At 39.5% G+C, this 15,258-nt stretch overlaps 1 protein-coding gene across 1 annotated transcript; it reads left to right on the top strand.

Annotated features, from left to right (window-relative positions):
• The first annotated feature begins 1,923 nt into the window (after positions 1-1,923).
• On the top strand, positions 1,924-13,714 carry LOC139722930 (biotin-dependent 3-methylcrotonyl-coenzyme A carboxylase beta1 subunit-like). The gene is made up of 10 exons (XM_071634212.1): positions 1,924-2,582; positions 3,708-3,886; positions 4,421-4,501; positions 5,062-5,240; positions 5,756-5,945; positions 8,240-8,331; positions 9,250-9,526; positions 10,646-10,741; positions 11,774-11,896; positions 13,325-13,714. Exons 1-10 carry the CDS (start codon positions 2,123-2,125, stop codon positions 13,409-13,411), a joined length of 1,764 nt encoding a protein of 587 aa, XP_071490313.1. The 5' UTR covers positions 1,924-2,122; the 3' UTR covers positions 13,412-13,714.
• The last annotated feature ends 1,544 nt before the right edge of the window (positions 13,715-15,258 follow it).

Consider the following 15,258-nt stretch of genomic DNA (forward strand, 5'->3'; position numbering starts at 1 on the left):
AACAGGTCAAAATTCATAAAGTTAGTCTGTTTGACAAAACAAAGTCTTTTCAAGTATTTTGTAGGCAATAATGTGATGATGACACCCCCATAATCAAAGATTACTGCCTGCATCTAGGTATTCATCTTATGAAGAACTGATCAACACTACATTTTTATTTTTTTTTAAAAAAACCTCAAAGGGTGTGAGTTTCAAAAGTGTCCCTTTGAGAAGCTTTATAACCCTTGAATGTGTAATTTCCCATATGATGTAGGTGCAAATATCATCAAAAACACATTTATGATGTTTAAAAGTCAAATGAGAAATATGACCTTCACTATAGAGGATGCATGCAATGCACACAAGTCTATGGGAAGTATTCATCCCAAACTCTGCTGGTTTATGTTGATCTATTGTGTCAGATCTCTTCCACTGAAACAGGTCAATGCACACAAGTCTATGGGAAGTATTCATCCCATACAAACTCTGCTGGTTTATGTTGATCTATTGTGTCAGATCTCTTCCTCCCTCCCCCCTTCCCCTTCCTACCCCCCCCCACCTCTCTCCTCTACCCCCCCCCCCAACTCTGTTTGGCTATAATTTGTTTTCTTATTATGTTGTTGTGGTATAGATAGATCTTTGTACATAGCAGTCATCAGTATCACACAACTTTGAATGACTGTGTTATTTTAATGTATTTCTTTGTTTGGCTACCACTGAAACAGGTCAAAATTCATAAAGTTAGTCTGTTTGACAAAACAAAGTCTTTTCAAGTATTTTGTAGGCAATAATGTGATGATGACACCCCCATAATCAAAGATTACTGCCTGCATCTAGGTATTCATCTTATGAAGAACTGATCAACACTACATTTTTATTTTTTTTTAAAAAAACCTCAAAGGGTGTGAGTTTCAAAAGTGTCCCTTTGAGAAGCTTTATAACCCTTGAATGTGTAATTTCCCATATGATGTAGGTGCAAATATCATCAAAAACACATTTATGATGTTTAAAAGTCAAATGAGAAATATGACCTTCACTATAGGGCTCACACCCGTAAATACAATGGAATGTCTGAGACCCCTTCACAAATTCGTACCAAAGATACCAAAATAAATGAAGAAAAAAATTAATTAAAAATCAGTGATGTAGTTTGGCAAGAAACTGAATAGCTGTAGATATTGAGTATGAATTCCTCTACAAATTGCATTTTGGTTAGAAGATGAAAGCTTTTCTGGTGGAATTTGAGGGGACTATATTTCATTGGGTACGTGTACGGAAAATGGGTGATTTTTTGAGTGACAAGAACTCGTAGTCTGGCTTTTCGGACCCCTGGACAGAATTTGAACTGAATTATCCACCCTGAGAATTTGATTGATGAAAGGTTACATCATAACTTATCCAGGTTAGTGAAGCTGAAACACTTCATTTCTCCCAGCTATTTTACAGAATTTTTTGAAATTCGATTTTTAACACACATCCCTATGGGGAAATATTTATGGGTGTGAGCCCTGTAGTGCCTCTTACGTACTTCCGGGTTGAAAAAAGTGTGGGGCCCAAAGTGATGACACCTTATGTATTCCTTAGTATGGTGCACAAAAAGTGTGGGGGCCCAAGCCCCCCCCCCCCCCCCCCCCCCCCAGGCCACGGCTGTGCCGCCCCTGATATGTACATGATTTTTACATTTCCCCGCAGCGTTTGTAGTTTGTACACTTCCCGGCAAAATTGAACGTTTTTACATTTCCCGGCGAGACGTTTTTACAAATCCCGTTGATGCAATATTCGAGATTTTTACATTTCCCGGCGAGACGTTTGACGAGACGTTTATACAAATCCCGACGATTTTACAAATCCCAGCTGCGCTCGTAGCGTGATGTTGTGAGTAGGGCAGCACAAGGACGTGTATCGACGCACAGACTGACTGGGACTGCACTGTTGCATGTGTTTTTCAGTCACTGCACTACGCTCATAGGGATAGCGCTCTCACGTTACCTTGATTTGCTCGGCAAATGTGAATGCTGCTGGACCGAGAGGCGAGGCAGTATGGCTGCACTTGACGACTGAACTCGTAGAAGGCAGGCTATTAACCGTCTGGATTGCGATTGGATTTGCCCTTGTGACACACGCCTTGTGGTACTGAATAAGCATGTCTAATCTGATCGCTGGTTTTTGCAAAATGAAGTCGGTTTGCTCGATCGCGCGAACTGTCGGCTGCTCGAGAGCCAAGTTGCAGACATCGTCATCGAGCCGCTGGAAGTGGCATTGCACGCCGTCCCGCTCCTGTAGCGCAGCGGGGGCGTCTCGGCGAGGGGAAACTCCATTCGTACCCATCGACGGGGAAGTTGACCAGTCACACCTTGATTATCAGACGAATTACATTCACAACTATGAACTGAATGAGCAGTTGACTGAAATGCTCGGAGTTGTTCGAGCTGGAGGCGGTGAAAGGGCAATGAAAAAGCACACCGAGCGCAATAAAAAGCTGTTCATCCGAGACAGACTTCGTCTTCTTCTGGATGATTACGACAACGAGTTCTTGGAATTGTCTCCCCTGTGTGGCTGGGAAATGGAGTATGGAACAATACCAGCTGGAAGCAATGTTTGTGGTAAATAGGGGTCTGCTTACAACTCATACAATCCTGAAGGGCAAATATCCAGGCCATGTAGGGGAGTGAGATGTTTTTGGCTAGCTAGTCTAGACGTTTCTAGATGCAAACAATATAATATGCCCTAAAAATAAATCTAGATTCTGCCCATTAAATTGCTCCTGCTTACAAAATTACTTTTAATTTTGTTTTGAAAACCCCCCGCCCCCCAAAAAAGATTCTCAATTATCAATTGTTCCTTGATCAAGCTGAATACAGACTGCTGTTGGTGTGTTATTGTAGGCCTACTTGTTAGTGCCCAAATAAACACAACAGTTCAAGTGAAAACCTCGCTGCAAATTGTACAATTCTGTGTGCAGGTCAAAGCAAAGCAAAACCAAACAAATCAAAACAAAAGGAGAGAGGCCTTACGAAGCCTAACTTGATGCACTCCATGCTTCAAGATCTGTACCGATACCTAGACTAGGGAGGTGCTATGTATTTAATACGGAATTTGTGGCAGGGAGTTCAACAATTTGATTGTGTCAAAAGGTTTATTGGGTTTGCATCAGGAAATTATGGGTTGGAGATTCTTGTCATTCAGCGTTAGAAGTGCTGAATAATTTTGTTTACGATACATGTTTCTGTTCGTGGTTCTCATGTCAGTTGATGACTGGGAACTCTTCACCTTTTCACAACTTAAATCAAGTTGAAGTGATGCAGCTGTCATACCAGGATGCGAGACTTCATTCTAGTTTGAAAAGATTCAAAGTTTTGTGCTCCAGATCAGCAGTACCTTTCCCACTTTTGTATTGTTTCTTGCTAGATCATACACATTTTGTGCTTGTGTTGTAAGTATCATCAGACTAATTAAAAACCTTTGATTTTTTAATATATTTTCATAAACTACAGTTGTAGCACAAGCCAGTATAAAATGACTTCTGAATTTCTTACCCCGGGCCACTCCGTTGTACACAGATATACTCGGGCCGGTCACAGTTACTGAATTTCATGCTTCACTACCCACTGACATTAAAATTTGCAACATAAGCCATTGTTTGTTATTTTAGGCCATACCTTGAGGCCATATTTTTTATTTATTTTTATTTTTCTGTCTGGCTCCACTGCACTGTTTACAAATTACAGGCATTGGGAAGATTCGTGGCAAGTGGTGTGCAGTGAGTGGATCAGATGCCACGATCAAGGGGGGCACCAGCTATCCCATTACCATCACGAAGCAGCTGCGTCTGCAGGACATTTGTGAGCAGAGCAGGATTCCTGCAATATACATCATCGACAGCGGTGGGGCCTTCCTTCCCATGCAGGTAAAACAGATAATGCTAATTGATTTTTGTTTTGTTTTGTTTTGAAACCCGAAATGAATGTGCTTTATTGGGCAAGCAGTGCCCCCCCCCCCTCAAAAAAAAAAATGCTTTTGTCCATGTAACTAACTGTAAAAGTTCTGTTGCTTGTTAAACATTTGCTTTTGAATGGGTCTTATACTCATGCATACTGTTTAAATAGCATGTGATGGAACGTTACCATCCTGGCAAGGTTGACACCAGTAAATAACTGCCTTTTATAAATCTGTAGACAGTTTTTGTACAGTAGGTGTTTTTGTTATGATTTCCCTCTTTTGTTTGTTTGTAATGGTTAGTACATGAAAGTATAGGTCAAGAAACTTTTGCCTAGCGTGGTAAGCTCAAGCACACCTTATCAGGATCATGAGGTAGTAACCATGAACCTGTTGAAGACGAGTCACGAGTATGCTCGCGCAGGTGTCTATGGGAAAGGCGTTTTGTAGCAAAATCTGTCCATCCTCAACGGGTTAATGTTGATTGTATGTTTCTCTCTTCCAGTCGGAGATCTTTCCGGACAAGAATCATGGCGGGCGTGTTTTCTACAAGGAGGCCATTCTCTCGGCGCTCGGTGTTTCACAGGTGAATAGCACAATATTGAAGCGATAGACTTGGTAAAATGGCTGGTACATGTCGCCTCACTCCTTCTTTGCAGCCATGGGTTTAAAACCAAAGTGCGTGTGTGTGTATCAGGTTTAGAAGCTCTAGCGTGATGATAGGTACTGAGGCAAAGAATTTTCCCCTCTGGATTGAAAAGTGGGTACTATAAGCTACAAACACTAGTATACACACATCGTAGATGGGTAATCAGTCGCTGTGAAACTATGACATATAAAGCACTCCACAGCATTCAATGTAACAAGAATGTCATCTTCTCTCGCACTTCATTTCTTTTTTTTAAATATATATTTAGACCACTAGATTCTATTACCATGAGAGATTTATGGACTTGATTAGATCCATATTCCAAGAAAGACCATTGTAGCATGTCCTCTTTCCCCTGATTAGTCTTTGTACCAGGTAGATGGATTTGAACCCGAGCATCAAAGCAAATCAAATTGCACAACATAAACAAATAATGAAATGAAGCAAAGCTATTAAAGGTAAAATGGTTACTAAATGAGCATATTTTGTCATTTCAGACAGCCATCGTGTGTGGGTCATGCACAGCCGGCGGAGCCTATGTTCCCAGTATGGCGGACGAAGCCATCATTGTCCACGAGATAGGCACCATCTTCCTTGGAGGTCCTCCATTGGTCCAAGCAGCCACGGGGGAAGTAGTCACTGCAGAGAATCTGGGTGGAGCTACGCTTCACTGCAGGTACAAATCATCATGTCATTGGACCCACATGCAATAGAATTTTGTTGACTAAATTGCCAATTCATAGAATCAAGAATAATTTGACCACTGATGCACAAAGTGTCATATTCATGATCAAGCCTCAAAAATGAGAATGACTTCACTGTCAAAACTCCAAGTACAAAATTCAGACTGAAGATTGTACATATTATATTTGAGATTTGTCTTTGATTTGAAGCAAGATGTGTCCTGCAACAAGTTTTAGACTTCACTTTTTCTTTTCTTTGGGGATGTAATGTATTACACATATGCGAGCATCTTTGAGTGAAGATAACAAATAGGTCATGACTGCCACAAGTCAAAGACAAGTATAAAAATGCTGGATTTTGATGGGATAACAGTTAGGTCCAGACTGGTTCTTCTCTTGTCCAGTGCTCAATTGTAAAGTTTTTTTTTTTCTCTCTCTCTCCACCCAGTCTCCTTTTTTGTTTTTTGTTTTTTACCTTTTTGTTCGTTTGCCTGTCCATACAAAAAAGGGTAAGCGGGGTCACGGACCACTTTGCGGCCACCGAGGAGGAGGCGTTTGCCATGGGGCGGGATGCCGTTTCCACTTTCAACGTGGCCACGCCCGAAGAGCCCCGGGATTGGAACGAGCCTCTCTACAGCCAGGACGAGATTCTCGGGCTTGTCAGCGCGGCAGGAGAGGTCGAAGGTCACATGAGGCAGGTAAAGATTCTTGCGCTCTTTATTCTGGATGAATTTAGCATTTTGTCCTCACTTTTAGATGTAAATTTTGTCCAAATTTGTTCATGCAACAGTGAACACATTACTTGAAACAAAACAAAGTTCTCAAAAGTATTTTATGTTTTTGTTCTTTTGCAAAAACAGATTGATTTATTGAATGACACAGTACAACAGAGCTGTTAGTTCTGGAAAAATTGAACAAGTTTGTCTTGTTGAACATTGAAGGTATTTCTGAACGTTTTATAGAAGGAGCATACATTTTGTATACAGTAGATGATTGTGTGAGAATTTTGTATCTGTGATGAATGCTGCATTTTTTCAATCTCTCGCTCTCTCTCTTTAAAAATATAATCACCTAAATGGATTATCTATCCTGATCACGTACAGTGTATTACCACAGATAGAATACAGGTCAAATCATTTTGTGTCAATGTGCTCTCGGAGATAGGGTATTTGTGCCTGGTTTTGGGCTAAAGGATAAAGCTTTCCAATTGGCTATACTGTGATGTGTTCATTGGTTTTGACTAATAAATTTGACTGTTTTCACAATTCATTGTGATTACATAAAACTTCGATGCTTACGAGTCATCTGCTACATTGTGGTCAATACGAACTTGTCCAAATGATGGATAGGTAACCATGCGGTCTTCTCAAGAGCTAAGCTCTTATTTTTAAAAACTCTTGTCAGTTGTGAGTGCAGGAAAAGCTACTCATGTATACACATAATAAATGATTGAAAAAAGCTTCAAATCAAGTGTGGTGTTTGCCCATATGATTGATATCCTCACAACACCTTGCTTGACATGTAAAGAAAATACTCTTTTTGGTTTATACACATTCTCTGCACACTAAAAAATGCACCCTGAAATGCTCCCCAGCTAGTTCAGTCATCAATAGTGTGTTCTATATTAAAACTTAGCCATTTTAACCTTTGTAGCATATATTCATGTAGTATTTGATAAAGATCATACTATTTAATCATATCAATGAGAAGTGCTACACTTGCCCGTCCTTCAGAACATTTGAATGGACAAATGGAACGTTTGCATGAACTTTGACCAAGAGTTGTTAATCATTACAGTACATTTGTTTTTGAGCCGCTTTAGAGTGCAGAAGTGTAATTAGACATAGATTAGCTCTGTCAGCGTACACAAGGTATCTGCAGAAGTTCATAAGAGGAATGTCACTGTCAGATAATTGTTGGTACTTACAGTTACAGATATCAATGTGAAGGACAGTACATCTATGTAGTCATTTGTCAATGTTTAAAGTAGTCTTTCTAACAGGAAAATATGAATGAAGGCATCTTGTAGAGAAAACAGTATGATTTGTCTTCTTGTTCTTTTTCTTGTTTAAGTTTGTTTTGCCTATTTATATTTTTGTTTTGTTCTGTTCTGTTTTTCTCTTGTGTGACCTTAGCGCCATGGCATGAAACACTTTAAGGGAGTGTTTTAAAGGACAAGTTCACCTTCATATACATGTGGATTGAGTGAATGCAACAATATAGTAGAACACATCAGAAAGTTTGAGGAAAATCGGACAATCTGTTCAAAAGTTATGAATTTTTAAAGTATCTGCACAGTCACTGCTGGATGAGAAGACTACTACAGTGCATGATGTCATATGCGTACAACGATATAAAGAAAATAAAAGGAGAATTTCACAAAACTTCACGTTTTGAATAAAGTGCACATTTCTTCGACATGTTACTTTTATACATCGTTAAGGGTAATATTATTCCCCCTGCTTTCTGAAAGAAGTCAAGTGTTCTTTTGTTATGCGAGAAAAGTGAAAATATGTTGAATTATTCTTTCTTTATAAATATCGTTGTACTCATGTGACATCACAAGCTATAGTAGTCTTCTCATCCAGCCTTGAGTGAGGAGAAACTTCAAAAATTCATAACTTTTGAACGGGTTGTCCAATTCTCCTCAAACTCTCACTGATGTGTTCTACTAATATTGCTCCATGCACTCAACCCACATGTCTATGAAGGTGAACTTGTCCTTTAACCTTGAATAGGCTGGGAATTGGGGAAGTTCTCATCACCAAATTTTGCAAATGGTTGTCTTTTCAGTGGATTGTTATATAATGAATGATTTAAAGGATATGTGGTTTAAAAAAAAGATATGCTGTCTTTATAGATACTTGTTATACCATCAGCATGTGGTATGCCCCACCAACTTCCCATGAATTTATGACAATTTTATGCATGTATTCACGGAAGAGTTTGATAGCAAATCTTTTAAAATATCTCCTGACTGTCTTGTATGCAGATATTGGCACGACTTGTGGACGGCAGTAGACTGCATGAATTCAAGAAGCTGTTCGGTCCAACTCTGATCACAGGCTTTGCATTTGTGAAAGGGTGAGAAATATCCAGAATTCTGCAAGAGAACTCACCTGAAAAATATATTGTATACATGCTTTCCCTGTCCTGTCCCTGTCACTTTATAATCTTGAATATCAGTGGAGGGCAAAATATTATTTGACACATCAAATATCAATTGCTGATCTGCAGAAATGTACCTTTTTGTGTGAGTGCCTACGCCATTTTTCAATGAGTGCTGCCTTATGTGTGAAAGTGGACAAGTCATGTTTTGAGGGAAGGCATGCTTTACTTTTGTTAAGAAAGTCTGAGGTTCAAGCCCAGTCTTGTTGTGAGTGGCCACAAGTTAATCTCTTTTTTCTGTGGCTGAATTAACTTTTTGTGTGCCACGTTTGCATGCCTGACTCGATCGACAGCTTGCCAACTACGCAAATTTTGCTCAGACACACAGTTGTGCACAAACTGATTGGTAAGTAGCAATATGACATAGTACATCAAAGGCGTCATAGCCATAACTTTGTAATAAAATTGGCATCACAGCAAAGATTGCTGTACTGCATTTTAAGCATAAATGTTTTGATAAAAAGTTTAGTACATGGCTTTGAAAAACCAGCATGTTTTCCAAAAGTGCTCATGCACTGTGGTCTCAGCATAATGTGGCACACAAAAACTTAATACTGTAATCATGAATAGTTTGGAATTGCATCACGTATGGTAAAAAGAAAGACATTTGGGTTTTTAGAATATTATACCAAAGTCTAGATTTGGGATTGTTCAGTCTGATCATCCTGTGGGGATATCCATCAGCATTAACACAGTTGAGTTTGTGACGTGTAACATCAAACACAGAAAATTGACTTTGTGTTGTATGCCAGTTTGTCTACTCACGCTGTAAGATTTTGAATGTCTACCGTCAAACAAATGATTCATTGAAATTTCTATCTCTCCATTTGTCAGCCACCTGGTAGGCATTGCGGCGAACGATGGCCCCCTGACGCACGACGCCGCCATCAAGGGGGCGCACTTCGCCCAGCTGTGCCAGCACCGGAACGTCCCGCTGGTCTTCCTCCAGAGTGTGTCGGATGTCGAGGAGAGCTGGGCGGAGGGGGACGCGGAGCTCCTGGGGGAGACCATCCGGGCCCGGGCAGGGATGGCGTCGGCGGTGGCCTGCCTGACGGTGCCCAAGATCACGTTCCTCGTCGGCAACAGCATCGGCTCCAGCAGCGTTGCCATGGTAAGCGAGATCTCGACAGTTGAAACCTTTGCGTGCTCAGAGTGCTGATTGGCACAAACCTCCATAGCATTGTACGCATTGTCCAAAGTCCCTGGTGCAGAAAGGATTTGAATACTTAAAAGGGGTATTTGCTTTAGATAATTATTGGATTTGGGTTAATCCATAAATATTAGCAGTGCACATCTATGAAGTTTAAGGAAAATTAGACAGTCTGTTTAAAAGTTATGAATTTTAGAAGTTTTGCTTTAGTCCATGTGCCGTCATCTCTATATAAGTAGACTACAACACTTCATGATTAACACAGAAGGGCAACAATAAATTTATCCTTTAGCCACTTTATGAGGTTTCCCAGAAAATCTGATTTTTATCACAACAAAAAGTTTAAAATTTTTTGATCCTCAGTATTTTGTTAGCATGAAAGCTTTGGTCAGCCTATCAAAAAAAAGACAATCTTGGTTCAGAGAAACACATTTTTGTCCTGCAAAGTTGGCACCATGTTGTGTCGGTGTAAGAACAGTGCTTCTCTGGTTGGCTGGTTGCTTGTTTAGTGTCACTGACAGGAAGGCATGTCCGTAGACAGGAAGATGCTACTTGTAGTGAGGGGAACACACACAGAGTCAGTTGAGAAAATGATGTCTGTGACACATATTCAACTGCCTAGTGTGTGGAATTTAACATTATTGACAATGTTTGAGACCAGACTGAAAACATTTTGTTTGAAAAGTAGCCCATTTCCCCCTCCCCCTCTTTTTTAATCTGAATGTTAAATGTACTAAGTGGATGGCGCACATTAGTGCTATGATACACCATCATTATTATTCCCAAGAGAAAGACACACTGCACTTCCATTATAATGAACATGGTTATGTTGAAATTCCGGTTACAACGAAGTAAAATTTCACACCACAACATTCTCCGCTCCATGTTTTTTTGTGTGTGTGTATTTGTTCAGTTACAACGAAATTTTGGTATATGGAAAGAAAACTGCCGGTCCCAAGAGGACCGTTATAATGGGAGTCCTCTGTATTGGCATGTGATGTGGTTATGCATTTCTTTCTCTGTATAATACCTTCACTCCCTCCCCCCTTCTTTCTTTGTGTCCTTGTTTTATGATTGCAGTGTGGTGCATCGTTTGACCCTCGTTTCAGCTTCATGTGGCCCAATGCCAAGTTTGCTCTCATGCAGCCTGGAGAGAGGGCAAGACTGGTAGCAGAGGTAGGAGTAATACTTCCAATTGTACTTCTTTTGCTCTGTTTTGATGTTGCAATGTCACAATCCCAGTAGGATTACAGATATTGTAAAGGGACTATGTGAAGCCAAGTTTAAACTTTTAAGTTGCCCTTGAAAACAAATTATAAGATGTATAATGGCAGTGTCTTTGTCATTTGGTACAACACATTGTGGGACTAGCAGATGTTTATAGTTCAATGCAAGCAGGATGACTTAGAATTGACTTCAGAGTTTCTGACAAAGCTGAATAGAAAATGTCTTACTCTTATATCAAGAGCCAAGACAGTGTAATTCTTTGGTTGGGCCATTTCTACTTTGACTGCATAGGTGTGAGACACCAACATTGGTTGTATCCCCTATGAAAGATGTGCATTAATGTGATTGTTGTTGCTAGTTTGTGCCTTGTGGCGACCATCATTATGAGGGGAAATATTTTTGCGAAATTTGGTGCCAGAATTTTGGTACCTTCAAAATGACAGCTGTTAGATCATCTATTTGCAGGCTTGTTCAAGGGTACCTTGTGGCCAGACCAGCTCTTAACCTTATTTTGTCAGCACACTAGAGGGACTAAAAGCCCCTCCAGTATAGGCCCTGTTGCATACAACCCTTACCGCTGGACTTACCGCTCCTTTCTAGCGGTAAGTCTTCAAATTAGCGGTAAATTTTGTAATCCTTGATGCTGATTGGCTGTGACGCCTAATTTTGACGGTAGCTACCATTGAAATTCAACGGTAAGTTTTATGCAACGGGCCCCAGTACTTGTGACTGCTGCTTCCTTTGTTGATAGAAGACCACCGATATTTGATACAATTTCTAAAGGCTGAAAAGTTTCCCAAGAGAATTGCATTGAAAAAGAATGCACATACTCAGTTATACAAATATTCTGGGCTGGTTCAACACTCGGTGTACCATTGAGTGCTAGTCTTTCCCATGCTTTGAACAGTAGCTTGAGAGGAAATATTTGTGTTGGCAAGTTCTTTTCTATTTCACTTTTGTTTTCCCTGGTGTGTTACAAAGGAGTATGGGCAGCCAGAGAAGGAGGAAGCGCTCAGAGCCAAGTATGAGAAGCAGGCGACGGCCATCTACGCCTCCAGCCGCATGTGGAATGATGGTGTCATTGCACCCCAGGACACAAGACAGGTAAGATCAAAACATATTGCCGTGACGAGTAAGGTTTAGTTGCTGGTGATTTTTGCTGCCCACCATGCAGCAAATTCATTCTGAGAAGCACATTGGTCAGGATGAAAAAAAGATATCCTGACCAGACATTTGACAGGTGTATTCCTGCTGAAGCTTTGGACACATCGGTAAAAAAAACAGAGCGCATAAGTCCTCAATATGATGATGCATCTCAGAAAGTCTTTCATGCATGGTGGACCACAAATCACCGCAGCTCAAGCTTGAAATAGTTCACTTTTAGCTGCCAGGGCCATTTATCATGACATAGTTGCCACCAAACTATTTTCTGTTCTTCATTGTCTCACAGGTATTTGTAAAACCTTCTCATCAAAACTTTAACTGCCTATTAAAGCAAAATGCATATGACTAGAATGACAGGAAAATACCATACTGTACAAAATTATATTTCCTTCCAATCTTCACTTTTCCAGATCCAAAGCTGATGGAGCAAAATGTATTTATCAAATAAGTGCATTTATATTCAGCAGGGGGAGAGGTTAATGATTCAGTATCATACATGGGTGGTTCAAGGAAGGCCCCATTAAATTTGACCCATAAGAAAGGGGCCAAAATTGAATCAGGTGGGAGCTCATTTCCAAGAAATTTGAACTTTCTTCATCTCCCTGCCAGTGCATATTATGTTGGCTGATTTTATACAATCTTGACAGCAAATCTTGTGTGGTCCTCGTAATCACTTTTGATATCAACTGTTGACGCAATATGTCATTTGTTACGTGAAATTATAGAATTTATTTCAGTTCTTGTTATTAGTATTACATAAAATCTTCAAAAATTTGAATTGCTGCTTGTTCAAATGTTGATGCAATGTATGTATGTCATTGTTTTATGTGAAATTATAAAATTTATTTATTTTATTAAATTGTTACTCAAGTACTGTTTTTATTTCAATTCATTGCATTAAGGCTGATTATTAAGTAAACTTCGTAAAATACTCTGTATGCCAATTACTGTATATGCCATATATTTCGCGAGTCTAAATGTTCGCGAAAAAACAGTATTCTATGAGCATAATATGTCATGGATAGGGGCTGGTATGAGAATTTCGTAAGTGGCTTAGAGTGCTTTTGAGATTCACAGCAATGGAAAGAAAAATATGTTTTTTTTTCCATCTCCATGAAGCAATGTGAGCAATATCCCACCTCGGATGTGATATATATTACATATTTGCAAAAGAAGGCAATATTTTGGTATTTAGTAAATTTAGTTAATATCATTTGACTTGCAGGTTTGGTGAAAATAAAACCAGTGTAAAATAAATGCCTTGTAGAGTGCTCAGGTTTCACAACGATGGTTGTTTTGATGTATGTGATTTCATTACCTGGAATAAAAGAAATAAAATGTGACTTTACTACTTCAATTCTTCTGTAGGTGCTTGGGCAGTGCCTGAGTATACTCTCACAGCAGGCAGCTAGTCAGCCGTTCGTCTATGAGAAGAGGGCGGTGTTGCGAATGTGATGTCTGCGAGAGTTTGTATCTACACGTTCCATAGCAGTGTATGGAACATAGTGTGTGACTGTACACCTTGGCCTCACTCTTGAATATCGTACGTTATAAAATGAGCTTTAGAATCTCTGCAATCTGATTGGTCAGTTGTCGTGCATTGACTTTTACTGATCCACAATGAGCAGTGCATCCGGTGAAATCTGGCTCAAGTCTTGTACAGTGTTGTAGGTGTACCGGATGCATGATGGGGAAAATGGTGGTATTTCATGAATTAAGGCCCATTTTATAACACAAATGATGCACATGCCTATTTCGTGGATCAGTGAGAATTGGATGCTCTCGTTTAAGTTTGAAACAGTCTAAGACCCATTCGTTGTACTTGTGGGTGGGTTTAAACAGTTCCAAACTTAAACTCGTGTATCCAATTCTCACCGATCCACTCTGTCCTGTGCATCATTCTATCATTTGTATGATATTTCCTTGGCTTACTGAAGTTATCATTCCATGTATGCAGTGTGTGTACAGTAAATACAGTTGTGTACTCCTATTTTAGGGGAAAATATGCATGATATACAATTATAATGATGTATAAATGTGATGAAATGGATAGGACCTCTTATCCGTATGTATTGTGGTTGTCCAAGAATGAGTAACTTCTGTGTAAGCATTGCAATAGTATGCTCATCTTTTGATGGATTACCAAGTGAGAATCAATTGTGTATAATTTTGCTTGGAGTAAGTGCCTTTAAATTTCTTGTGTGTGTGTGTGAGTCGATGTGTGTAAAGTGGGGGCAAGTGTGGAAAAGTGAACTTCCTAAGACAGTATGTTGCTGTAAGGGACACCTGAAATAAAAAATGTATTAGTTGCCATCTTTATTCCTTTGCCCCACACTTTTTTTTTTTGGGGGGGGGGCTGGGGGGAAGGGGGTGGATTGATGGGGATGGGGTCAGGATACTAAACAAACTTGCCTGTGTGTTGTCACTGATAGATGGAAATATCAGATTCGCTTGACTGAATTGAGCGTGTAAACCAATACGCATACGTTATGGATAGAGGAACTATCTCGATGCAGTGCTGATATGTTGCAAAGCACTGTACAATAATGTACGTACAGTTGCCTGCAAAATTGTTAATACCCCTAAATCATTTCTTTTTGAATTATACTGATTTCTCATAGAATAATGCATTTGAATAGTGGCAGTCAGGTATTAGTTTGATACCCTGAATTGTCATACTAAAAAGATCATGACATTTCTAGGTTTTAATACTGTATCTCATTAGCATAACAGAGGAAATGCAAAGATATTTATTTTCAAGGCTTTCCATACTTTATCCCAACTCGGACGTTTGAAGTAAGTCATCATTTAATATAGATCACAAGCCATTTGCATTTAACAACAGTGTTTAGTGCACTAGATTTCACCGTGTTCCTGGTGAAAATTCTCACATTCCTAGAAAGTAATCAAACAATTAAGGCCAGCTGAAAAGACAGACATCTCAATGTTTCCATTGTTATGCAAATGATGTTAAACCGAAATTTACTTTAATTGGTAGATGACAACTAAACACATAAAATTCACAATGAGGTATCATCATTTCATCGTTTACTTGCTAGGAAAAACGCTAGAAATGTCAAGGGTATGAATAGTCATGCTGTCAACTGTAAATATATAGATAGTCCATTTGAATGATTGGCAGATGATGACTGACGGAATTGAAGCATAAGAATTTATATAATATTATTAACCATATCAGACATCTAGAGCAGTGTAATTTTTACATTCTATTGCCCACTCACTGTGATAGGCAAACAAAGTTCTGGGCGGAAAGTCATTAATGCCCTCTCTCGAAAATCAAC

This window comes from Diadema antillarum, unplaced genomic scaffold (genome assembly GCF_040938485.1).
Source record: "Diadema antillarum isolate AM-2024a unplaced genomic scaffold, OU_Dant_1.0 scf00000178, whole genome shotgun sequence".
Lineage (NCBI taxonomy): Eukaryota > Metazoa > Echinodermata > Echinoidea > Diadematoida > Diadematidae > Diadema > Diadema antillarum.

Bases quoted from the DNA above. Each gene is read 5' to 3' on its own strand.
- LOC139722930 (XM_071634212.1), top strand. From the start codon at position 2,123: ATGTCTAATCTGATCGCTGGTTTTTGCAAAATGAAGTCGGTTTGCTCG. The intron at 2,583-3,707 runs GTAAATAGGGGT...TACAAATTACAG, and splicing joins AGCTGGAAGCAATGTTTGTG to GCATTGGGAAGATTCGTGGC. The intron at 11,897-13,324 runs GTAAGATCAAAA...ATTCTTCTGTAG, and splicing joins CACCCCAGGACACAAGACAG to GTGCTTGGGCAGTGCCTGAG.